Source organism: Taudactylus pleione, unplaced genomic scaffold, assembly GCF_031769625.1.
Source record: "Taudactylus pleione unplaced genomic scaffold, aTauple2 ptg000274l, whole genome shotgun sequence".
Taxonomy (NCBI): domain Eukaryota; kingdom Metazoa; phylum Chordata; class Amphibia; order Anura; family Myobatrachidae; genus Taudactylus; species Taudactylus pleione.
Window position 1 is genome coordinate 1,869,251 of NW_028284676.1, and position 26,983 is coordinate 1,896,233.

The 26,983-nt window shown below is 48.9% G+C and overlaps 1 protein-coding gene across 1 annotated transcript; it reads right to left on the reverse strand.

Moving 5' to 3' along the window:
• Nucleotides 1–125: 125 nt before the first annotated feature.
• Nucleotides 126–26,734, reverse strand: ABHD16A (abhydrolase domain containing 16A, phospholipase). The gene is made up of 20 exons (XM_088481511.1): nucleotides 26,430–26,734; nucleotides 23,856–23,912; nucleotides 23,184–23,250; nucleotides 19,259–19,345; nucleotides 19,001–19,086; nucleotides 17,165–17,235; nucleotides 16,389–16,511; nucleotides 15,414–15,528; nucleotides 15,208–15,309; nucleotides 14,376–14,439; nucleotides 13,373–13,422; nucleotides 13,052–13,175; nucleotides 12,782–12,886; nucleotides 12,225–12,288; nucleotides 11,136–11,192; nucleotides 10,994–11,056; nucleotides 10,621–10,697; nucleotides 10,345–10,443; nucleotides 9,215–9,261; nucleotides 126–1,445 (listed from the first exon to the last, which is right to left on the reverse strand). The coding sequence occupies exons 1-20, from the start codon at nucleotides 26,595–26,597 to the stop codon at nucleotides 1,362–1,364; spliced, it is 1,710 nt and encodes a 569-aa protein (XP_088337637.1). The 5' UTR covers nucleotides 26,598–26,734; the 3' UTR covers nucleotides 126–1,361.
• Nucleotides 26,735–26,983: the final 249 nt, after the last annotated feature.

Below are 26,983 nucleotides of genomic sequence, written 5' to 3' on the forward strand. Positions count from 1 at the left end.
CCCTAAGGTTATGTTACACCAGGTTACAGCTTTATGCAGCAGAGTTTAATCACTGTACAATCTCTGATAATTCTGGGTTCCTATCACATGAGCATTTTCCAGAAACAAATAGACAATAATGGAAATGTGTGTGATAGAAGCCTTTATGTTCTGTTACCAGATGACGTCACAGGGACAATATATGGAAGATTGGGAACACACGCACAGAAAGAACCACTGCACACTGTTACTGTAGGTAGATGCAGCAGCTACACATTAAACAGAAATAAGAACATTGTTTTACAGCCATTTTGTTCTAATGTCACCTGTTTACATGCCAGCCATAGGTTACCCATCCCAGCAGGTGCAATATTCATGGTCATATAAATGTATAAAATAATCTTCTCTCATTCCATAATGAGAGACAATAAAATATGTAATATGTTCTAATGCTGCTTTATAGAACATGTCCTGTTTTAGCAGGGGAACCAACTACTTTCCCCATTGTGTGCAAATGTAATGTATTCCCCAAAAGTCTTAGAAAGTAATACCAAGGTATGGAATTGTGCATATGAATGTATTAGGATTGTATAACGGGTGTTTGCGAGGCTTCTGATGAATGAATGTGACCGAGGCTGGACCTCTTTCATAAAGGCTTAAATGTAGGATTATTACGAAGCCCTAGGGCAGTGGTTCTCAAGTGCCCCAACAGGTCATGTTTTCTGTAATCATGCACAGACAAGTCCATCTATTTTGCTGTGTCAGTAATTATCCCACAGACAGAAAACCTAAAAACACGACCTGTTGGTGGTACTTGGGAACCCTTTTCTGGCACTGGTGATGCAGCAGGAATGCAATGATCAATCATTTTGTCCTGATACCAGTAACCAACGCTATAACAGTATTTAATGTCACCAGGGTTGCTGCACACATCGGTCTCTAGCAACAAAATTGGCTCAGTGGTTAAATGCGCTGTCTGCACATTAATGCAATTCACTTTATATTACAGTAAAATTTCCTTCAACACAGATTTCAGTGTCCAACATGTAAAATAAAAAAGACTTGTGCCCAACTAGGACAGTAATCCCTCTGCTAGTGAACAGTCTCAGGTGCATTTCAGTGTAATGACAGGGACAGAAATGTTGTACGAGCATTAGTCACATTATATGGTGCTGTCTGAAATCCTCAGCAGTCTCATTACTCTTTCCTGCTCAACAGAAATCCATTTATTAAAAAAGTCCAAGGAGGTACGAGAGATGGGTGGAAGGACGGCCATCTGTCTTCTGTCCGTAGTGGCTGCCGCTCGCAGAGAACGGAGGAAGGGTAAGGGGTGTACCTAACCCAGAAACAGCAGGGTGCAGATCTAACAGCACATTCCAAGATTATATCCACCAGGGGATCTGGAAGGCACTGGCTGAGAGCGGGGTGCAGTGAGTCGCCTCGAAGCTCTTCAGATGTTTCTGTGCCTGCGGAGAAGGACACATGATGTAAAGGACAGGCCAGGAGGTCCGAACATCATAAAGATGGCTTCTCATTCTGTGCATGGTGGCAGTATACCGATGCTTTGTATCCTGCATGTGACTGTGCCAAGGATCTGACCTTTACCTCCCGCACACTGCAGGTGACGCACATACCGGTATCACATTATGAGTGATAAAGACAGTGCATCAGGAAAGCAGACAGTTACACTACTGCAATACACATACATGTGGGAGTACCCATAATTCCCTTCTAGCGCCAATCGCTGAAAGTGGCGCCCAGATTCTGCATGTAAGATATTGCACAGTACTGACAGCATGTCATGGGCGCTGGCTAGATATAACCTATTGCCATTACTAAGCAGTATAAACCTATCCCTACACGTCAGTATAGCCTATCCCTACACGTCAGTATAAACCTATCCCTACACGTCAGTATAAACCTATCCCTACACGTCAGTATAAACCTATCCCTACACGTCAGTATAGCCTATCCCTACATGTGAGTTATGCAGAGCATCCAGAGCTAAATTGTGCCTACAATGTAAGAGTGGGCACAGTCTTGTAACAAAGTAAGTTACTCTAGAAGGGTTAGGGGAACACAAGAGGAGAACCAGGTAACCACCATGTATTACAGGATTAGTATGATGGAATGAGAATGGGGTACTATTAGCAAATTGGGCACTAACGACTTCCACTAAATGCCAATCAGTATAGGAGTAGGGACATAGTATCTGTGACCTCTGCAGTTGTTAGAAATATGCATTATAAGTACCCTGCACTCCATATCACAAGAGGCAGGGGGTGGAATTGGGAAGAACATTTACAAAAAAAAAAAAAAAATCCTATCAGGGTTCAGACAGACATATGTATAAGAGCTGCAGGGTGGAGTGTAAGGCGCATTTGGTGGATAGGGTTCATTGTAAGAGCTGCGGCGGGGACTGTAAGGGGTGTACTAAGATGAGAGTTTTTAGAAATGGAGATGTTGCCCATAGCAACCAATCAGATTCTACTTAACATTTAACTAGCACCTTCTAGAAGACAATAGCTAGAATCTGATTGGTTGCTATGGGCAACATCTACACTTCTAAACACTCTAACTTTAGTAAATTTACCCCTAAGAATTGGTGGATAAAGGTCAGGGTAAGAGCTGCAGGGTGGTCTGTAAGGAGCAATGGTGGATAAGGGTCAGGGTAAGAGCTGCAGGTTGGACTGTAAGGAGCAATGGTGGATAAGGGTCAGGGTAAGAGCTGCAGGGTGGACTAAGTAGTATAAACAAGAGATATGGTAAGAACTTACCTTTGTTATCTCGGTTTCTACGAAGTCCATAGGGTTCACAGGGTGACCTTGGGGTATAGCTGGATCCTTGATCCTCGGGCACCACGGAGTTAAAGCTTTTAGCTGCTCCCAGGATGCACTTGGGTCCATCCTCCTCTATACCCCGCCCCCGAGCCACAGGCACCTCAGTTGGTAAGCAGCCCAGGCCGGAGGAGGAGACGAAACAGAGAGAAGGAAGACTGGAACACACAAGAACCATACTCACAGAAATGGGAGACGGAAAACCGGTGACCAGTCACAGAGCCCATATGAAGCCAGGTGCGTCAGGGCGGGTGCCCTGTGGACCCTATGGACTTCGTAGAAACAGAGATAACAAAGGTAAGTTCTTACCATATCTCTTGTTTTCTACTTCAGGGTCCATAGTGGTCCACAGGGTGACCTTGGGGATGTCCCAAAGCAGTCCAACTAAGGGCGGGGACGCTCCTGTGCTGATAGGAGAACCCGGCGCCCAAAGGATGCATCCTGAGAGGCAAAGGTGTCAAAAGCATAGAACCTCAAAAAGGTCTGAATGGAAGACCAGGTGGCCGCCTTACACAGCTGAACAGCAGAGGCGCCACGGCTAGCAGCCCAAGAAGGGCCCACAGACCGAGTGGAATGAGCCTTAACAGAGGCTGGAACCGGTAAACCCTCCTGCATATAAGCCTCAATAATAACAGAACGAAGCCAACGGGCTAGAGTCTGTTTGTTGGCAGGCCAACCCCTCTTGTGAAAACCAAAGAGGACAAACAAAGAATCAGACTTCCTCACAGAACTAGTCCGGTCCACATAAACCTGGAATGCACGGACAACGTCTAAAGAAGCCTCCTCAGCCGAAAGATCAGGAGACTGAAAGGCTGGTACAACAATTTCCTGATTAATGTGGAACCTGGAAACCACCTTAGGCAGGAAATCAGGACGAGTGCGAAGCACCGCTCTGTCCTGATGAAACACCAGAAAAGGGGAACGACAGGAAAGCACCCCCAAATCCGAAACCCTCCTGGCAGAAGCAATTGCCAAGAGGAAAACAGTCTTAAAAGTTAGCCACTTGAGCTCCACTGAATCCAAGGGCTCAAAAGGAGGACCCTGTAAGGCCCGAAGAACCACCGCCAAATCCCATGGGGCCACAGGTGGCACAAAGGGAGGCTGGATTCTTAAAACACCCTGGAAAAAGGTGTGTACGTCCGGCATAGCAGCAATCCTGCGCTGGAACCACACTGACAGAGCAGACACGTGCACCTTCAGTGAGGAAAGACGTAATCCTAAGTCCAAACCCGACTGAAGGAAAGCCAGAATACGCGAAACCCGGAACACCTGGGGATCAGATCTTCTGGCCTCGCACCACTGAAAGTAAGTGTGCCACACTCTGTGATAGCTCCTCGCGGAAGGAGGCTTGCGCACCCTCAGCATGGTGGTAATAACGGAGCTAGAAAAGCCCCGAGACCTCAGGACGGCTGTCTCAAGAATCACGCCATCAAAGATAGTCTACCTAGATCCGGGTGAAAACAGGGCCCCTGAGACAACAGGTCCCGTCGTTGAGGTAGGAGGTACGGAGCATCGATGGACAGGCTCCGCAGATCGGAGTACCACGGCCTTCTGGGCCACCAGGATCAGTGTGCCTCCGTCCTGCTTGAACTTGCGCAGGCCGAGGCAGCAGAGATATCGGAGGGAACAAGTAAGCCAGGCGAAACAGCCATTTCACCGACATCGCGTCTATCAGACTTGCGCCTGCGTCCCTTGTCATTGACCCGTACACGGGCAGCTTGTGATTGTGATGGGACGCCATCAGGTCCAGCTCTGGCAGCCCCCACTTGTCCACGAGTTGTTGGAATACCTCTGGATGAAGCGACCATTCCCCGGGATGCACGTCGTAATGGCTGAGGAAGTCCGCCTCCCAATTGAGGACTCCCGGGATGAAGACTGCAGAGAGAACTGGAAGATAGCGCTCCGCCCAAGCCAGGACGCGGGACACCTCCGACACCGCAGCTCGACTGCGAGTCCCTCCCTGGTGATGGATGTACGCCACCGTGGTGGCGTTGTCCGACTGCACCTGAACGCCCCTTCCGTGAAGAGCGGTGCCGGACGACTGCAGGGCTCTGTACACTGCCCGCAGTTCCAGGATGTTGATGGGAAGAATCGCTTCCTCCGCCGACCAACGACCCTGAAGTGACAAGGAGCCTGTCACCGCCCCCCAACCCCGGAGACTGGCATCTATCGTGAGCAGAACCCATTCCGGGATCCAAAAGGGGCGCCCCTCGAGGAGATGAGCCGTCTGTAACCACCAGGCCAGGGAAAAACACGCCTCCGAGGACAACACCAGCATCTGAGAGCGGATCCTGTGTGGCAATCCGTTCCATTCCGAAAGAATCAGCCTCTGCAGGGGCCTGGAATGGAACTGGGCAAACTCCACCATGTCGAATGCCGACACCATGGACCCCAAAACTCTCATCGCTGAGTGCACCAACACTCTGCCACTGCTCAGACAACTGTGAATCCGCAGCTGTAAGGAGGAGACCTTCTCTGGAGTCAGAAAAATCTGTTGCTGAAGAGAGTCCAGCAGGGCCCCCAAATGAACCATCCACTGTGATGGGATGAGGGAGGACTTCTTCCAGTTGATCAACCACCCGTGCGCCTGTAGACAAGCGACCGTCAGGTGGAGATGCTTGATCAGTACCTCCGGGGAGCTTGCCAGCAAGAGGAGGTCGTCTAGATACGGTAGCAACCGTATCCCCTGGCTCCGAAGGTGAGCCGCCATGACCTTGGTAAATACTCTTGGTGCCGTGGAGAGGCCAAAGGGTAGAGCCCGGAATTGGTAGTGGTTGTGGAGAATAGCAAACCGCAGAAACCGTTGGTGCGATGTTGCTATAGGCACATGGAGGTAGGCGTCCTGGATATCCAGGGAGACCATATAATCCCCCGGGTTCCATCGCCAGAATGATGGAACGCAAAGTTTCCATCCTGAATTTGGGAACCCTGAGAAATCTGTTCAGGTACTTCAAATTGAGGATGGGGCGATGAGAGCCATTGGGTTTCTGCACCAGAAACAGCGTAGAGTAATACCCCATCCCACGTTGAGATTGTGGTACGGGTATAATGACCCCCCCCACCGTCAGCAAGGCCTCTATGGCTTCCTGAACCTGCAAGGCCTTGGTTTTGTCCTGAGAAGGACTTGTGCAAAAAAACCTGGCGAGGCGTTCTGTGCCGAAAAGACAGGGCGTACCCCCCCTGGGAGACCACTTCTCGCACCCAGGCATCCGTGGTGGTATTGTGCCAGCACTGGGCGAATTGAAGAAGTCAGCCTCCCACTCTGGGGTCCCCCAGAGGGAGGCCCATCCCATCATGCAGAAGGCTCATCTTCTTGCTTGAAAGAAGGGCGCCTAGCACTCCAGGCTTGCTTCTTTGGCTTTGAGGCGGTCTTGGTTGCGGACTGCCTCGGGAAGGACTGACCCTTTGCCTTGCCCTGAACCCGAAAGGCCGAACTCCGGACCTTAGCAGGTGTCGTAGCTGAAGGGAGGAAGGCTGACTTGGACTTTGCCAGGGTATCTACTATTTTGTCCAGGTCCGGACCAAATAGTAACTCTTCATTAAAAGGTTAGGCCTCCAAGCCTTTCTTTGAATCAGCGTCTGCTCTCCAAGACCTTAACCACAAGGATCTGCGAGCAGACACTGCTGCCGCCGAAACCCTAGAGATGCTAAAGATGCTTCTCCAATGTAGGAAGCGGCATCTCTCATCTGTCCTAACAACGCCCTCTGGACATCCTCCAAGGCGTTGGCCACCCAGGAGATGGCCATGGACGGCCAGGCTACAGCACCTGAGAGAGAATAAATAGACTTTAGACAAGTCTCCACCTTCCTGTCCGTACGATCCTTCAGCGAGAATATAGACGGCAATGGCAAAGTAGCACTCCTGATGAGGCGTGTTACATGGGAATCAACCGCAGGCGGAGTTTCCCATTTCTTACAATGCGCCTCCGGAAACGGATAATTGGACGCCAACCGCTTCTGTGACAGGAATAGCTTACTGGGCGCCTGCCAGGCCACCGCCATGTGATCCGTCAACTGATCAGACAAGGGGAACGCTGCAGAGGTAACCTTAGCTTTTTTAAAACCAAGGGAGCGGGAGCCTCATCCTCAATCAGAAGAATGTCCCGCACCGCCCTAACCAGAGCCCGCACATTGATGGAAGACTTAGTGTCTACCTCCTGGACTGAGGCATCTGAGGCTGAGTCATCCTGCACCTCACCATCATCCGAGGACCCCTCAGAGTCCAAAAAATGCGCAGCCTGCGCCATAACTGTGCGTTTAGATGCCCTGGAAGGCACGTCACTGCGCAACATCGACTGAAAAGCCGAAGATGCTGCCGCCAAATCTTGGACAGTGTGGGAAAGCGCATCCACCCAGGGTGGAGGAGCTGCCACAGGAGCCTGAAACTGCACCACAGCCTGCTGCGCCACAGGGGTGGACTGTATAGACATTGGCAACCCCACATAGGGACCAACAGGCTGAGACCCCGGGGGAGTCTGTAATAATTGTGGGACACCCGGGGAATGGGGGATGGTAGGCTGGGGCAACGCCCTAGTAGGGACGGCAGTCGGGACCGACAGACGGTCCGCGATGGACACCAGCACCTGGGAAAACATCGCCCATGGTGGCTCCTGCGACATAGGAGGTTTAGACGTACGAGGGACCGCCTGGCACCGTCCGCACAGGCAGTCCTGTGACAAATCCTCCCTATCCACTCCTGCAGAACAGCGCCTGCAGGAGAATAATACCGGAGCCACGGAGTGCTCAATCTCCTCCTCAGACATGACAGACTATATAGTTAAATATACAGTTATGACACAGGAAGAAAAACTTGCGCACTCACCAGTGTGCTGGACAACAGCCCACAATATGGTACTGTGTAGCACACAACTGTATGTTACGGACCTCACAAATACATGATTTATATAGGCGAGGTCTGTAGAAACGCCCCTCCCCCGCACACCTGTAGGGCTTGTAGGAGAAGGAAAGGGATAGGCTGACAGGAAGTAGAAATTAGGACAGACAGGCAGCACTAGCAAAAGTCACATACCATGCAGGAAGAAATACTCACTGCACCTTTCCACTACAATCAACCTGCCCAGATTCAGTGTCTGGGAGGGCTATAGTGCTGTGTACACTGTCCTTGTCGGGGGAGAGGTACACAGGGGGACCGGTCCACGTGCTCCCTGAGAGTATCTGCGCTGCCACTGGAGAAAATGGCTGCTGGAGACCTCAGAGGAGGGTGGACTGTAAGGAGCAATGGTGGATAAGGGTCAGGGTAAGAGCTGCAGGATGGACTGTATGTAGTATAGGTGGATACGGGTCAGGGTAAGAGCTGCAGGGTGGACTGTAAGGAGCAATGGTGGATAAGGGTCAGGGTAAGAGCTGCAGGATGGACTGTATGTAGTATAGGTGTATAAGGGTCAGGGTAAGAGCTGCAGGGTGGACTGTAAGGAACAATGGTGGATAAGGGTCAGGGAAAGAGCTGCAGGGTGGACTGTAAGTAGTATAGGTGGATAAGGGTCAGGGTAAGAGCTGCAGGGTGGACTGTAAGTAGTATAGGTGGATAAGGGTCAGGGTAAGAGCTGCAGGGTGGACTGTAAGGAGCAATGGTGGATAAGGGTCAGGGAAAGAGCTGCAGGGTGGACTGTAAGTAGTATCGGTGGATAAGGGTCAGGGTAAGAGCTGCAGGATGGACTGTATGTAGTATAGGTGTATAAGGGTCAGGGTAAGAGCTGCAGGGTGGACTGTAAGTAGTATAGGTGTATAAGGGTCAGGGTAAGAGCTGCAGGGTGGACTGTAAGTAGTATCGGTGGATAAGGGTCAGGGTAAGAGCTGCAGGGTGGACTGTAAGTAGTATAGGTGGATAAGGGTCAGGGTAAGAGCTGCAGGGTGGACTGTAAGTAGTATAGGTGGATAAGGGTCAGGGTAAGAGCTGCAGGGTGGACTATAAGTAGTATAGGTGGATAAGGGTCAGGGTAAGAGCTGCAGGGTGGACTGTAAGTAGTATAGGTGGATAAGGGTCAGGGTAAAAGCTGCAGCATGGACTGTAAGTAGTATAGGTGGATAAGGGTCAGGGTAAGAGCTGCAGGGTGGACTGTGTATTGAGCAATGGTGGATAAGGGTCAGGGTAAGCTGAATAGCTGCACAGTGTGCTATAGTGATTACTGCAGAACCTGTGTCACTATGTGAGAAGCAGAGAAGTCTGCCCTGTAATAGAAGAAGTAAATAACTACGTAGCTAGTACAGGAATAGCAGTCTCCAGGGCAAGGTGGAAACGTAACGAGAGGTACACAGAGGACAAATGCTGCAGGGCATAAAGCAGGCTCAGAGGAGTGTGTGTGATGCTGTAAGGAGTATGGAGTAACAGGACTGTGCACGCAGCCAGCACAGGAACCGAGGCAATAAGTCATACATACCAGATATAGAGCCAGCTGCTGCTTCCCTTCCACACTCATGTCCTCTCCTGAATGGAAGAATAAACAGTAAGACAACAGACTGATCCATGTACAAGGCTACAGTCTAAGCCGCGTCCTTCCCTGTGCAGTGTCCTACATCCGTCACTATCCCACACACAGAGCAATTCAGCCACGGTTATGGTGGGGAAGGGAGCAGATAGGACAGTACATCATCATACCGGAACTAGAGGACCACTATGGCCGGCAACACACCTCAGCCTGGGGTACACGCATATGGCAGAATAAATGCTGAACCAGCTGTAGCCAACGTTCCATGGTCAGTAACACAACATGCAAAAGGCTGGGCTGGAATTCGAGAAACCAGGGAATAACTTTATGCTACATTATGAATAGGAGACCAGATAGAAAACATGGCACGCCCAATGAAATAGGGATCAGGCTATGATTAAAGCTTGGAGTACCTGGGTGATCGGTTCACAGGTGACCGTCTGCTTATGTATAGGTCTCATCAACATGACTATATGCATCATAATTCACTAAATGACATGTAACCCCATTGCTGTATGTGTCATGTCTTACAGACAGGCTGTGCCGTTGTTTGCTTTCAACCAGGACGGGATTAGAGGTAGGTTACCGAGGGGCCTATTCATCAGCATTGCTCTGGTGTTTGAAAAGCAGCTGTCCCCATTAGCAGTAACGCTACCGGTGCCGGGTCCCCCCAGTGCGCATGTCATTGATTGTCACAGGCAAGCTCAGAAAATGTTCAGTTTTCGGAGCTTGTCGATTAGGCAGAGCAGCAAAATAATTCTCTTTCCGATCAGGATAATAATGAATAGGCCAGTTACTTGAAACATGTGGAATCTAGCGTTTTCGCATGTGTAATTGGCCCATTAGTACTAAAGAATAGGCCCCCCCAAAAGGAGAACCTGAGTGATAAACATTGTAGTTTATTCCCAACATTACAGAAATCAGTCTGCAGCTTCCATCCAGTGCCCCCTGAGCCCACCAAGTTCTCCTCTGATAATGCTGTTGCTTATTCTCCATTACAAATGCTTCTAGTCTCCAACTAGGTGTCACTTTAAGCACTTGTGTCTTCTGCGCTGATGAAGGAACCAGGATGACGCACTCACCTATACTCCATGGAAAGTGTCCTGAATGCTCGGCCTTATAGGACTGTAGGAGAGACAGACACCAGTCCTCTTCTACCCCATAATGGCTAATGACAGAGGCTGCAGGAAGAGAAGATAAAGTGGTTAATGGAGGCTGCACAGAGAGCTGCAGGTTTCTGGGTGACAGACAGGAATAATACAAAAATTATTAGGGGTCATAATCCTGGCACAAGAGCCTCACAAGGCTACAGAATGTGACTGCCGAGGTATAAACACACAAGATGGATGTGGCCTCACCTTCTTGTTCCGGAGTGGCAGCCGAGAGCCACAATCTCACCGCCATCCTGCTCTCATCTGACATCACATTGGGGTAACTGAGGACAAAAGAGAAAGAAGGTGTAACCAAGCCAGATCGACACCAGTGGTTCTGACGATGAAACTCCAGATGACACATCCTATCCTACAGAATGTTACATGGATCTCCAGACTGTTAGAGTTTAGGAAAACCACTACTGAAGCTTCCCTTCCCAACCCCTTGTACCCAGCTGCAGCTTATAACCGCCTGTCTCTTTCCAACAATCTAAGTAACCAGAAGTTTCATCCTGTAGCACAACAGAATCCTGGTCATAGTTCTAGGTGTGTCTAGGTCCTTTCCCTAGCACATACTCACCGATGCTGTAGCAGAATGAGGAGCAGGTCATTACCCCTGTTTGATGCAATGTCCTCTGGGTTTCTGTAAAGGATAGAGAACCAATGAAGGCAGCCGTGTTGTAATCACATATCACATGGAAGTCCCGGTAACCTCTACTTACGTTGTTGTGATGATTTCATCATTTGTTCTTCTGATTAGCAATACGGGACCCTGATACCTTGGGTAGATATGAGAGGGATTTGGTCAAAGCATAAAAGGAAATATACAATTATATGAATTACTTTGCTCCATGCCTTTCCCTTCCCAAGATTGGATGGTGGAGTAATGGGTAACAGACGAGCGCTGCAGACAATGGATGAAGCTTACCAGCTTAAATGCTTATACCTGAAAAATACATACGGTGTAGGTCTAAGCTGTATTTACTAACCCAGAGGTTCCCAAACTACGCCATTACAGTCCAGACTTTAAAGGATATTCATGCTTCAGTCTAGATGGTTAAATCAAATTGACTGAGGTACTAATTAAGGCCCTGATTCAGAGCCGGACGCTCTGACCAGAGCGCTCGCTCTGAATCAGGGCCCTCCTCCATTAAAATGGAGCGTCCTCCTGGACGCTCGTATAGCTGTGGGTCACCACCCACAGCATATACGAATGTCCAACAAGATGGTCGCGATGGTCTTGACCATCGCGACCATCGGACTTGCGAGTGAAACCCTGTGGTCGAGTTTCTCAACCACAAGCCCTGGAGTGATTTTGGCTCTCAGAGCCAAAATCACTCCCACTGACATCACTAGTGATGTCAGTGGGGCCGGCTTCAGACGGTAGGCGTTCCCATGGGAACGCTTCCGTCTGGCAGGCACGCCCACCAAAGGGGGCGTGCTGTCAATCAACATCGACAGCACGCCCCCTTTGGTGCGAGACCCAGAGCGATGGAAAGTCCTTCGCTCGCCGGGTCTCGCGCATGCGCACGACGGAGCTCCCTCCGGCGTGCGCATGCGCAGTGGGGGACATCGACCCACTTGCGAGCGTACTGCCGCTCGCGAGTGGGTCTGAATGACCCCCTAAGTCACCTGTACTGAAGTATGGATATCCTTAATACCAGGACTGTAATGGCAGAGTTTAGGAACCTCTGTATTAAGCTATGAGGAAAAGTGGGTGTTCATGCACCATGATCACCTATCCCAGGTCTCCCCTTAACTGGGCATCATCAGTAACATGAATGACCCCAACAGAATATCAGGCCGGTTACCTGCAGAGCTGCTCCGCATTGTTCAGATTTAGATACTTCCGAACCGTTCTAGTTACCAGTCCTCCTACATGAAAGGAAGGGAATAATGAATACCAGACAGAGAACGCCATATACACCGCACTTCTTGCATTGTACCATGTCTACAGGTGGACTAGATCTCCTTTTTGGACATTTTCAATAGAACACCAAAAAGATATCAGGGGCAATCGTGCCACGTAATGAGGAAAGCTACACAAGGCGTCCTACAGATATTGGGCACCAAGACAGGAAATAATTGAGAACAAGAGTAAACAGTACACGTAAATAGGACGGAAGGGGGCAGGGTGTGCGATTCAATTCCAGATACCAACATGGTGTGCCGTCACTTATGGGGTGCGAGGGATAACTGGCAATGTCGGAACAGCCCAAAGTGCACAGCGCTGGTTGGCGTCACTTTCCCCACAATGGAATTCCCCCCATAGTAAGGTCCACAGAAGACATTGAGGAATGTGAATATCACAATAGGCTGTGACAGATCTCAGAGACAAAACATTTAACAAAAAGATTAATTTTCTCACTCCAACTTTCGGGCATCACTTTCAGAGCCAGGGGAACTAGGTCATCAAAGGAGGCATCAAGAATAAGAGCGTGGAGGTCTGGATAGGACATGGAGGCCCAAGTGGCTGCAAGATAAGAGATTAATGTATCACCAAGTCTCTCACCATTCTCATCTTGCTGTCTTTCTCTAACCTTCAACACAATCACACCTCGTCCCGACAGTCTCATACCGTAACATTACCCCCGGCACCTACCACTATCCTGTCATATGTCCCCATCACTCTCCTCACCTGTGTAGCCCCCGATGGACCAAGCATACACAACGATGTCTTCCAGCTTGAAGCCGAGCCGGTACAAAGCGTACTGTATCACCACGTCCATGGCGTTTGCCTCGTTCTGAGGAAAGGGAATCCCCTGTACAGAAAGGAAACTCCCTAAATACACACAATCCAAAGCCTGCTCTCTGCCCGCATGAATGAGAGATTGGCTGATCTGTATTCAGATCAGCGACTTATAACAGATTATCACACTATTAGCATCATTACATAACGTGTACAGATAATGGCGTCCCTCTCATGATCTAGAATTGGCTTAGAAATGAGCGTACTCACTGTGCTGCCTGCAAACCCAGGATGATTCCAGCCCAGGACAGAATAGCCAGCTGTAACAGAGAAAACCATTATATATAAATACAGCAAAGGAGAAGATTATTAACAGATCAATATAATCATTTTAGAAACTCCGTTGCTTTCATGAAAAAATAAATAGCAATCTGTAGAATAACCCCCCACTATGAACCACCGCCATCACCTTATTACAGCAGCCAGGCCGTGCCATTTATCACCATGAAAATCAGGGACCCATCAGGCTGAAGAGTATCTGAGGGTTTTAGATCTGAAAGGATGGGAGGCATCTCCTGATTGGATGATTGCAGCACCTGCCTAAACTGCCGTCACTTCCTCCTGCTCCTCCTATCAGATGTGAATCCCACCCAAGACGATTTTGGTCCTGGGACTTTGAACCTCAGTGGCCAGAAAGACGTGTAATAATGTAACAAGTCAGGTCTTACAGTGCTCCACCCCATCTGTACCCAGATCATCAAGAGGAAGGAAGAACGAACAACTAAATACATTTGGGATTTTAACTGTTAAGGTGCCCATAGACTGTGCAATAGGCACCTTGCGCTGCGACGGCCGACATATCGGGCAGTCCCTACACATGGAGCGATCCGTTGCCCGACATGCCGCTGCTGCCCCCCCCGTACATTGCATCCCCAGATCTTATGTGCAGCATGTAAGATCTGGAGGTGCAATGTACGATCCCACAGCAGCACGCACTCGCCGATATTATACCCACACACACACGATATAGCAGCGATATCATACCAATCAGCTGCTATATCTCCCCGTGTATGGGCGGCTTTAAACAGGTAATTCATGCATCCAAAACAGCTTACTTCTAATTATAAAATGACAAATGCTCCTGTACTGTATCAGTCACTGCTGCTATGTAGGGTGAACTTCTGGGGATTACGTGGTCCTTTATTGGTGAATTATATATATATTTTTCTGAAAGACAGATCAAAAAAAGAAAAAAGGGAAAAAGCTTTCTGACCTTCTAGCGGAGTGGACACACAGCCAACCTCATAGAAGCCAGCGTTGCCCTCACAGCAGATGACCTGTCCGGAGAGAGGAAGGAGTGTAATTAGCAGGTGGAGCAAGATAAACATAGAAATTGCCTTCAGGACCCTTCTCCTCCAACAAGACACATGTGGATCTATCAGAGCAGGAAGCTGCTCCTAGCACACGTACAGCCGGAGAAGCTGGGTGCTGAATGCCGGTCTCAGACTCTGCAATGAATACATCAGTGTGGGGAAAGAGACACTGTAAGAGCATGGTTCTATAGCAATAACACACACCTCAATACAGTATTACATTGGCTTTTCTGTGCTACAAGGACCTAAAAAGTGTACCCACTGGAGATCATTTACAGAGTGCGGATTACACACTGTGCCATGCAAAACTAGCTTTACCCGCCACCTTGATTTGCACAAGTGCAATCACATTTCCGCCAAAGGCACACAGGTTCAAGATGGCGGCAACGTGGAGCAGCACTTTACAGAGGAGAGCGAGGGCTGTATGGAGCAGGTGCTGTGGTGCACCATTTTGTTGTAGCACTGCAGGAACGAGGATTTTGTTTTGCAGAATTAGATTAAAATGAGACAAAGGGGAGGAGAGGACACATGTAGAGAGTAAGCGAGTTAATTGAAGGGCCCCGGCCAGACCATCCAGATGCGCTTCCCATTTAGAGTGCTGAAGAAACATTGAGACAATGGACTATACATTTACACAGGGCTTAACATATACAGTTTGCTGTTGGCAGCTCCCTTCTAGGGTAGATCAGAGCAGACGTGAATTATTAAACAGTGATCAGATGCTGCTCTTACCAGTTTGGAGCCAATACCGTCGTTGGAACTTCTGCGATCTACAAATATGGTGTCAATTTCATTCCCGTCACAGGCCAGCAGCTTGGCTCGTTTCCCATTATGCTGGCGGAGGGGAGAGACCAGGGTTAGTCAGGAGATAACAGCCGGCAGCAGTGGTGTCACAGGGGTAGGAGAGACGGGACAATGACGACACTTTACATGCTAACCTCTTCCACAAGGCGAGCCTGTCCCTGCAACAACATGGGCATAAGTGCCTTCTGTAGGAGATACACTGAGCCGGGATACAGCATACGCCTCCCGAACGAGTGAGCTACAACGTAACTGCAAAAGGAAAGGAGACTTGTCAGAAAACGCTGGTATAAAATAAGTGACGTTATCATATATCACACTGTACATACAGGAGTCAACAGCAAGGTCAGACATTAGGACACGAGAAGTAATGGTGCATACACACGGTCAGATTTTTCTTCAGATCTGTACGATAACGATTTAAAAAATTGTTCAATCGGTCATATCTGTTGGAAAATCTGACATGTATGAATGATGAACGATGCGCGTTCCCGATGGTCAGATAACAATATCTGACATCTGATGTGTTTGCAGTCATTTTGGACGATTTCAGTCATTTAATGCAGTAAAAAATCCTTCATCTGACCGTGTGTATGCACCTTAAAGCCGCATATACACACACAACGATTTTGTTACCAACGATTTTCTGTCAGATTTTCTAAAGTGTAATGAATGATTTTTTGGAACTACAAACGATTTTTGCATATTCCCTTAATTAAAATCGTTGAGTTGGTCAGTCTGACTGAACTACAAACGTGAACGCGCATGAACGATAATCGTTCATTGTTTTAACTTAGAAAGTGAACGATTTCTTCAACGATAAATATAGTTAACGATAATCGTTCAAAAAATCGTTGTGTGTGTATGCAGCTTTAAAGGTCCCAAAGTGCTAAGCATTTAAAAGTCTCAGTAACAGATGAAGGGTCAAAGTGCCGTCGTGATTGGCCAACAGGGATTCTGAATGTTAGAGTTCAGGTCAGATTTAGAGACAGCTGCAGAGATGGTCACAAACATAAAAAGTGCATCTGACTTACCCAGGGAAGGCAGACGACCTGGCTTGTTCTATCAAATAATGTACGGTTAGGATACATACATCCTGCCATGCACGTTACCTGGTTATCTGACATGGCAGCTTCTGTAGCTTTTGCAAAAAGCCGTCGGCTGCTCCTCCTGCTCGTGGCTCTGGCTTCAGCAGAGGAACACCTTCTGAGGGCCCCAGTGTCTGGTATTCTTTACTGTGGGGAGATGGGTCACTTGCTAAGGCATAATTCTCTCACGATTCTCCCAGATCCCAAATCTTACATTAGCAGCGTGCACCGATAAGAGATCAGATGTGTTCAGAGACATTTACACAGTTCAAACTAAAAGTGTCCTCGCAGTACCCAGACTGCACCACAACTGTGTACTCAGCTGCAGCCCTGCCAGGAACCATCCAGCAAAAATCACAGCGCTGTCATAGTAACTGGAAGCGGCTCATAGCTGCTTTGTAGACAAGGAAAGGATGGACTGACCTGCAGCGTTATACAGCTCCTGGCACTATCGGGTGGTGCACTTGCAGGTCACCTGGTGAACACAGGTTTGTCACACTGACGCCAATCAAGTGACCTGCTGGTGCTGACTAGCTTACAGAGAAAGAGAGATCCACTTATAGCTAGATGAATGGCTGCAATAGCATGTATACTTCTGACATACAATGAATTGCCAGCAGTCATATGAAGGACGGTATGCCTGGGCATCATCACTAATGGATGCTGTGCTCTCTGCTCAACTATCCATAGTTTAGGCTCTATGCTGTGTTTGGCGGAGGCGCTACATACAAACACACAGTATACCCAGTCAGAAGGCGTTTATAGGAGGACGTTAGTGAAGCCACAGACTGAACACACACCTGCTCATTTCATTCCACCGGAAATCCACTGGCCAACTGCGGAAATCAAAGTTGTAATTCGAAAGCTTTTTCTGTGGATTAGAAGAACACATTAGAAGTATGAAGGAGACCACGACCACTCCGAAACACAATGTGATAATTATCCGATAACATCTGGAGCCATAGTGCCAGGCAGTGAGTGACAGGACCCAGTTATCTGCTAGGGAGCCATAGTGCCAGGCAGTGAGTGACAGGACCCAGTTATCTGCTAGGGAGCCATGGTGCCAGGCAGTGAGTGACAGGACCCAGTTATTTGGTAGGGAGCCATAGTGCCAGGCAGTGAGTGACAGGACCCAGTTATCTGCTAGGGAGCCATGGTGCCAGGCAGTGAGTGACAGGACCCAGTTATCTGCTAGGGAGCCATGGTGCCAGGCAGTGAGTGACAGGACCCAGTTATCTGCTAGGGAGCCATAGTGCCAGGCAGTGAGTGACAGGACCCAGTTATCTGCTAGGGAGCCATGGTGCCAGGCAGTGAGTGACAGGACCCAGTTATCTGGTAGGGAGCCATAGTGCCAGGCAGTGAGTGACAGGACCCAGTTATCTGCTAGGGAGCCATAGTGCCAGGCAGTGAGTGACAGGACCCAGTTATCTGCTAGGGAGCCATAGTGCCAGGCAGTGAGTGACAGGACCCAGTTATCTGCTAGGGAGCCATGGTGCCAGGCAGTGAGTGACAGGACCCAGTTATCTGCTAGGGAGCCATGGTGCCAGGCAGTGAGTGACAGGACCCAGTTATCTGCTAGGGAGCCATGGTGCCAGGCAGTGAGTGACAGGACCCAGTTATCTGCTAGGGAGCCATTGTGCCAGGCAGTGAGTGACAGGACCCAGTTATCTGCTAGGGAGCCATAGTGCCAGGCAGTGAGTGACAGGACCCAGTTATCTGGTAGGGAGCCATAGTGCCAGGCAGTGAGTGACAGGACCCAGTTATCTGGTAGGGAGCCATAGTGCCAGGCAGTGAGTGACAGGACCCAGTTATCTGGAAGGGAGCCATAGTGCCAGGCAGTGAGTGACAGTACCCAGTTATCTGCAAGGGAGCCATAGTGCCAGGCAGTGAGTGACAGTACCCAGTTATCTGCTAGGGAGCCATAGTGCCAGGCAGTGAGTGACAGTACCCAGTTATCAAGTGGGGTGCGTATGACATGCCAGCGCTCAGAATCCCGATGCCGGGATCTCGACAGGGTTAACATCCCGACACTTGTTGGTTGGTATGCTAACCCTCCCCCTACCCTAACCCTCCCTTTTTGATACCTAACCCTAACCTCCCGCACCCTTCTTAGTGCCTAACCCCGCACCCTAAACCTAACTCTCCCACCTTAGTGCCTAACCCTGCATGTTAAACATAACCCCCCCTCCCTTAGTGCCTAACCCCGCACCCTAAACCTAGTGCCTAACCCCGCAACCTAACCCTGGTGCCTGACCCAGCACCCTAAACCTAACCATCCCCCCCTCTTAGTGCCTAACCCTAAACCTAACCCTCCCCTAACCCCTGATACTTACCTTCGAGATTCCGGCGGTCAGTATTCCAGCGACGGCATTTCGACCATCGCCATCCCGCATTCCGGGATGCAGACTACATCCCTTCTCAATTATAGTATATAACTATGAAATACCCAAATACATCACTCTAGCATAACAATATATATATTTATTTTTTATTTCAGGTTTATTGTGACAGCTGGGTAAAGAATATCGGCATACATAGCATTTGCTTATAAGCAGCTATCACAGCCGCCATACACAGACCAGCCGCCATACACAGACCAGCCGCCATACACAGACCAGCCGCCCCAGACTTCTTACCTTGTTCTCTACGCTATTCTCCATTTTGGTTCGCTCTAAAATGCTTATAAACTGAACGTACTGAGGATTGCTCCATCTACCCAATCCTAGAGAAAGCAGAAGGAGAATGTAGAGGCGCAGTTAGTGCATAGCTCATTCTGTATATTCTGCTCAACTAAGCAACACAACACCAGGGTCCATACAGCGGAAACTGTATAACATAATACAGAAAGCTATAGGGGGCGAATCAGAACAATAGCTAGGACATTTAGTGCTCACCTCTTAGACACGCCACCCCTGCCAGCAGGAACACCAGCGTCATGCCATACTGTCCTAGAGGTACCAGCCTGGCCATGTTTATATACCCTGCAATAGAGAGAGATGGTCATCAGCGCGTAGATGTGAATACTACGTATGTAGTACATAACTTATTACAGTTACTGTACACGGCCTGTCTCCTGTAATTGCCCTAACACACGGAGCTCGTTATAGAGACAGGGCCAGTGTTGCAGCCTCCAGGTAAAGTACAAGGTGCAGCTGATGGAGTTTGAACAGAGGCAGCAGCTCACATAGCAACTGAGGGCCGTATTCATTTAGACACGAATAGCTGTTTTTCGTGAAAAAGTTTCGCCGATGACGTCATTTCGCCAGGCGGAAAAAAGTATTGCCGTATGCAATTCCAAATACTTTTCGCGTACGCGAAAACGCAATGCAATGTAATAGGTGAAAAAAAGTGCAGAATTGTGGTTTTGGGGTGCAAACGTCGGGAAACCACTCAGCACCCTTGGGACAGACACCCAAAGCATAAGTCAAAAAAAATCCCCCCTCCCCCCCCCCAAAGAAAAACTAACACAACAAAAAATGACTTTGAAAAAAGCTTTTGGGGGGGTCTGCAAGTACGGGGGAGGTGTTCTTTGACTGCAGGAGGTTGCTGACTGCATTTTTTTTTAAAACTTCACTTTTGCGATTTTTAACCATGCTAGCACCCATTTTCATGTACCCCAAATTTGCTGGGACTAGTTATTTTCTCCAACAAACCCCCTGCTAAATGCTATTCTTCACCACTTGTGCAAAGACGCTATTGAGAGCATTTAAGAACCCCAAATACCTTCAAGCAGGGCTATTCGGGGGCATCTACATGGATCCCCAATGTTGGCGCATCTTTTGGGGGGGGGGGGGGGGGGGAGTCAGGCTGATTTCCCAATATATGACAGCACTTTTCGCCTGTTTGTGTTTCGCCATGTCCCATTTTCGCGACCTTTGGAATTGAATAGGGCGAAAAGCAGGGCAACGCACGAAAAGTTTTCGCCTTCAAATCACGAGGTCAGCGAAAAGTAGATTCCGCCGACGGCAGCGAAATTATCGTGGCTAATTGAATATGGCCCTTAGAATGAAATGATTTAATATGAAAGCTGTAGCTCTTATATAAAATAGGAGGCGTTGGAAACAATGGGCCTGATTCAGACCCACTCGCGAGCGGCTGTACGCTCGCAAGTGGGTCGATGGTCTGCACTGAGCATGCGCACGACGGAGGGAGCTCCGTCGTGCGCATGCGCCAGACACGACGAGCGAAGGACTTTCCTTCGCTCGTTGTGTCCGATCAAAGGGGGCGTGCTGTCAATGTTGATTGACAGCACGCCCCCTTTGGTGGGCGTGCCGGGGGCGTGCCTCCCTGACGGGGGCGTTCCCATGGGAACGCCTCCCGTCAGAAGCCGGCCCACTGACATCACTAGTGATGTCAGTGGGAGTGATTTTGGCTCTGATAGAGCCAAAATCACTCCGGAGCTTGCGGTTGAAAACCTCAACCGCAGGCTCCGGCTCGCAGTTTCGATGGTCGCGATGGTCACGACCATCGCGGCCATCAAAATGCACGCTCGTATAGCCTGTGGGTGGTGACCCACAGGCTATACGAGCGTCCAGGAGGACGCTCCATGAAAAAGGAGCCCGGCCCTCATGCAGAGCGTGCGCTCTGCTCAGAGCGTCCGGCTCTGCATGAGGGCCAATGTTTGTTATGCAAAAATCTGACACATTTCAACACAACTACTGAGCTTAGATGGGTCGGAGGTGTTCGATATTAGCTTTTATTGCTTGTAGTTCTCTATATACAGCAGATTTCCTGTACGCCCTGAAGAACAATGCACACCCCCACTAAAACGGGGCATCACACGGTAACTTGTAGTCAGGGTGGCAACAGTACGTAACATTTTATACAGTTTCCAGGTCCGTAAATCACAATAACAGAGGCCCTGATTCAGAGGCAAAAAGAGAGCGCTCGCTCTGAATCAGGGCGGGCGCTTCTTTTTTTAGTTGCGGCCTCTTGGCCGCTCGCATAGCTGTGGGTTACCACCCACAGCTTATGCAAGCGGCCAGGTGATGGTCACGATGGTCAAGAGCATCAGATTTGTGACGAGACCCTTGCTGTAGGGTCTCGTTGCTGCAAGCCCCAGTGGACTTCCTGCTCTAATAGAGCAGGAAGTCCACCTACTGACATCACTCGTGATGTCAGTAGGGCTGCCCACAAACTGCAGGAACGCCTCCGTTTGCCCAGCCACGCGCCTTCCAAACGGGCCGAGCTGTTGAACAACATCAACAGCCGCCCCCTTTTGGATGTGAGTGCTTTTTGCGCTCGCGCACTGCCTAACAATCGACCCGCTATCGAGCGCATACCTCTTGGGGCCTGATTCAGACACGCTCGCGAGTCCTGGACTTGCTTGAGCATAAGACACAAAAGGCCCCCCGTACATCAGAGATTGATTGCAGCAATCGCTTAATTTGCAATCGATTGAAAAAGGGAAAGATTTTTATACACAATCGATTGCAAATTGCACGATTGCTGCAATCAATCTCTGATGTATGGGGGCCTTTAAGCCTGGTGCGGAGACAAACGGTAATTCAAGGCAACTGCATTCTCTCACGGACCGTAGTTACAAAAATATACCAATGCCGTCCAAAGCACAGCCGAGCATAGGAACGCCCACCGCTGCCTTCTCATATCCGTACACTGACGTGCATCTGCGTAACAATCACTGACATTGACGCAAATTGGGCAGCCATGCGGCAGGTCTGACCAGCCACCAACACTGCAGCTCTCCTGACACACAGAGAGCTCTCATCCTGCAAAGGACATCACAATGGCCAGTTTATGTACGTCCATGTAACAGAGTTTAAACGGTCAGATGTGCCTGCGTTCTTCTAACCACTCCCAAATGCTGACTGCCTGTCACTCGCATTGCGAATCGCTCCTCTATCTATACGAATGTAATCGCAAACTGTGCATGGGCAGTACAGCGGCCGGTCACCCATGCACATTTGCAAACAATCACTCGTTCTGAATCAGGCCCTTAATTAGTACCTCAGTCATTTTGATTTCACCATCTGTGCTCAAGCCTGGATATCCTTCAAACCTAACTCACCTACACCCCAGGCTGAGCCTTTGTTGGGGTTCTTTGATTGAGTGGACTTACATGAGACAGTGTTAACCACCTATTTAGGACTCTTGAACTGAATTACAGACCATTATAATCTCGCTTTTTACTCTGGGATCCAACCAGTTAAAGGGGGAAGAACCCTAAACCCTTCTGGGGGGATACCGTCAGACAGAACAGTCACTCCAATTCTATATTATAATCAAATCCTGAGTAAGACCACATGAGCCAGACATCAATACAATCTCATCAGCAAGCTCCAGATCTCCATACATCCATATAAAAAAAACAGAAAACTGAGCACTCACCATTGTTAAATCACTCACAATAATACATAAATAATGGGGTCTTGGTTTATGGATTGATCAATGCACTTAAGCCTGCAGCCCTCATCACAGGACCCCACTTCTCTGCAGGTCCTACACTATCTGCCATACTTATGGAAACCTGGTAGCTGCTATCACAGAGTTTAAACTGAAAAAAATGTTAAACAGGTTTAAAGCTCACCTGCCAGCTAGCTTATGGCTTCTATCATACTATGTCTGACTTTGTTTATTTGGTTAATTTTTAATTAACCTTTTGTGATCATAGCTTTCTCATGCACCCCTGTGCAAGCTCATTTATAATAACCTGTGTCAGCTGCCTCTTTGGTAGTATAGATAGAAGCCATGTTTGGTGACTGTCTGTAATTGTGTACAAGCGCCCCACCTGCGGCTTATGCAGTATGTTGGTTCTACAATTTACAACACGACAATTATGATTTTATTTGGGAAACCTACCTTTTCTGTACATATAAAAGAAAGCGAGAGGGGAGGAGTAGTAAGAAATGGTCCATAGGACAGACACCTGGTGGAGACACAAAAAAGTGTTAGGAGCAATTATTAGACACCTCTTGTCCCCATCTGATTGCTCTCCTCATGTTGTGTTTAAATGGCACAAGGGATCTCCAGACATATACAGCTTCATTATAGGAGAGATACGATGATCTCAAGGCAGGAGACACACGCCTGCTGGGGCAGTGGAAGGAGCCGGGACACTGATGCCTACTTGGGGCGGGGGGGGGGGGGGGGAGCCGGAGGCGGGAGTCCGTCGCCTGCTGGGGCAGGGGGGAAAAGGAGCAGGAGGCGGGAGACCGACATGATTGTGGAGATTAATAATAGATTTACAATAACTAAAAGATCTTTCCAAGTAGAGGTTACATGTGTCGGATCACAAAAAGCACCATGTACACTAGTGAGGCCGATCCCGGGATTAGAGGCCAAAAATGCCAGGATTTGAATCCCGGGACTGAATTGGGGCAGCAGTCCTGATGAATTGTGCAGCAGCTGTTGCATGATGAATTTAGTGGGGAAGAGCTGTCAGGGAGCCTTGAGAACCTCTGGTCTAATGTATTGGTACTACACTGACTAAAGAGGGCATTCCAAACACTGTATCCACGCCCGTACACTTACCCATGCCAGTATGCTGTCTGTGTGCTTCTCCAGGGCTCTTGGCTGATAAAAGGATTCCTGATGAAGAGAAACAAATATGGCAGAGATTTAAGACCAGACTCTAAACAAGGGTCCATGGTTTCTGGTGTCATTATTAGCATGTATTTATATTATACCAGCAGTACTTCACAGCTAGGAATAAAATCAGAAGTAATAACAAGCAAGTATTAGACTGGTAATAGGGTCTTGCTCAACAGCTAACAATCGAAAGATGCCGCTGTCTACCCAGATGATCTGTCGTGCCGACATATCGTACCGCAGGTACACATTGAGCGATCCCTCGTTCCGTCCTTCATTACCTGCAACGGTGCCCCATGCAATATCGTCCACTTGGCCGCGCAGCACTGGCGACCAGACGATATCGCATACGACCGCGGGAACATACAGATTCTCCGTACACACTATGCAATCAGCAAGATCTGTCATTCCAATCTGCATCGGAAAGATAGATTGTTCAATTGACCGCATAGTGTATACCCAGCTTCACTGGATCCAGTAGTTTGAGGTGAGGCCAAATGCTACAGATTGCATATTGGAAAATGTGATAGTAGGGTTACGTAATCCCATGACACAACAATGTGAGTTACTGATCAGTAGGTAGCCAGGTATAGAATGAGAATAAATGTGAGCACGTTTGAATTGTGCAGAATGGTGGTAATCATGTACAATGAGCTACGGCGTTTAAGAACATGGATCTCATACGCTTGTGTAGAGAGAGAGGAGTTTTCAAGGACTGCTGGAGGTGTGGAGGCCGGCAGGGTGGGGGGGTTGGCACCAGAAAAAGGCCTGTAACCAGTAATGGGAGCAGGTGATGAGTGCGGATCAGAGACGCAGATTTCGTGCAGAGCATAGAGGTTGTGTTGAGCGATATTTTAAAGATACGTTAAGAGATTTGTATCAATGACGTGCAGGCGTACTACAGGTATCACACTAAATCTCCACCTTCCTGCACACACCCACTGACCAGTACTGGTATAAAAAGAGGCGCCACTCAGCCCATAATGCACACCACCAACAGAACAACCAAGACAACGATCATCGCTCAGGGCCAATCACAGTGACCATAATCATTCAAACCAGTGGTTGGGTTATGCAGCAGTCATAAAACCAACCTTAGAACTCACCACACAGACAGAAGGCTATAGAGTAATTGCTATAACTACTATACAACTCACCTATCTACACCATATTGAACGGTAATATGTAAATAAAAGCCTATTTTGGAACATGAATACTGTACAATGTGAAACATCCCCGGTATCTGCTGAAAAGCGAGTCAGGGCTGCAGTTATCTCCAGTTAATGTTTTAGGCGTTCCGTAACCATCTCCTCTCTGGTAGCGCCAGGCTGTGTGGGGGAAACTTAAGCTGGGTACACACTATACGATGTGTGATCCAGCCGACGGTGTGATGCAAGGTAACAATACACTGCGCACACCATACACACTGCACCATCCGGTCCAGGGGTCATTACCATGCCCAATGTCACAGCCCCGGGTGGTTCATTGCATTCGTTCCATCTGCTGTACAGCACAACAGACTGGGCGATGCAATGAACAGTAAGAGGATAGAAAGAAGAGAACTCTGTTTGCTGAGCACTCTGAAAGAATTTAATTGGATAATATTAAGAATTGACTTTTAATATGCAAATGTTAAAATATTACTCTGACATAATGAGCAAGAAAATAAAGTTGTTGTGCATATACACCTGTATCTGTCTGAGCAACCATTGCGCACTAGTAGCTGGCCATACGCACTTTATGATCCGCATGATATATCGTTCCGATCCACTTCAGAACAGTATTTGCTGCGCTATATCGTATAGTGTGTCCCCAGCGTTATACTGTAGGTACTGATGAGAACGATTACAATTACCCAGACAGTCCGGCGTAATACGATGGCGAGGGGGGTGTTCCAAATAAACATAACAGCAGGTGGACAGGCAGTAGATATGACATGAAGTTAGTGTGTATGAGAAGAGCTGAACAATATAATCACATGGACAAGGATAGATTATGATATATGTATGAGTGGAGCCGCGTATCTACAGAAACATGGGGGACACAGCTGTCGGTTCCCTAACAAATACATCTATACCGACAGCTGTGTCACGTATATGTAATATTGTGTGTGTGTGAGACACAGCTCTAGGTATGGAAACATGTGACATGAAATGGTGTAGATAGAATAGGAGATATGAAGGAGGAGCCATATGTGTAAGTATGGAAGGGTAAGTATAAGTATGCATCAATAATACACAGCTCTCCTCATACAGATCTCCCACTATACCCCGACACATGCTTCCATACCTACAGCTGTCACACATTTTATATATATATACACACATACACTATATTATTTATTACACATACTGTACATAGAGTGAGCACCGGGTGACAGAGTGGCAGGCAGGTATGGAAGCATGTGTCAGGGTGTAGGCCCAGCAGCGTCTCCCCCCATGCACATACATAGACAGACAGGGAGGGCGCTCACAGACCGGAAACAGGGCAATACACAGGTACATGTACGGGTCTCACCCAGGATCCCTCGGGCGGAACCTCCTCACCGATCCGGCCTCTCCCGATCGCCGCCCGCCCGTTTACCCGGTACACTCGGTAGAGCCGCGGGCCCCGCACGCACAGATAGAGCAGCCCGGCTCCCCGCAGCCACCTCCGCAGGACGCCCTCTCCCCCGGCTGCCGCCATTGCTCTCCTGCGCTCACAGCACAGTCAGCCACCACCGGGACCGTTAGCGGCTGAGCGGAGTGGGTGGGAAAGAAGCGGCGATCTAATGTGACAGGCAGGCGTCTCAGCCAATCGCCGTACAACACCGGGAGGTGGGCGGGGCCTCAGTGGCATGGGGGCGGAGCATGATGGATAGCTGAAGAGGATGACTGGAGAGGGGGCGGGGCTTTGAGGAGTCACGGGCTCAGGGTAAGGTGCTTGGCAAAAGCAGAGCCTATCCGGGGCTTTTATACACACGGAAGTGAGAGCCTGATTGGATAGGACTGGCACAGTGGGCGCGGCATCTCTGGCAGCCTCCTCTTTTATTGCCATATCTTAGCAACCCAGGTAACAACGTCACGTGACGG

Bases quoted from the DNA above. Each gene is read 5' to 3' on its own strand.
- ABHD16A (XM_088481511.1), bottom strand. From the start codon at position 26,597: ATGGCGGCAGCCGGGGGAGAGGGCGTCCTGCGGAGGTGGCTGCGGGGA. The intron at 23,913-26,429 runs GTGAGACCCGTA...TCTCTTCATCAG, and splicing joins TTCCGCCCGAGGGATCCTGG to GAATCCTTTTATCAGCCAAG. The intron at 14,440-15,207 runs GTAAGAGCAGCA...CTCTCCGGACAG, and splicing joins ACGGTATTGGCTCCAAACTG to GTCATCTGCTGTGAGGGCAA.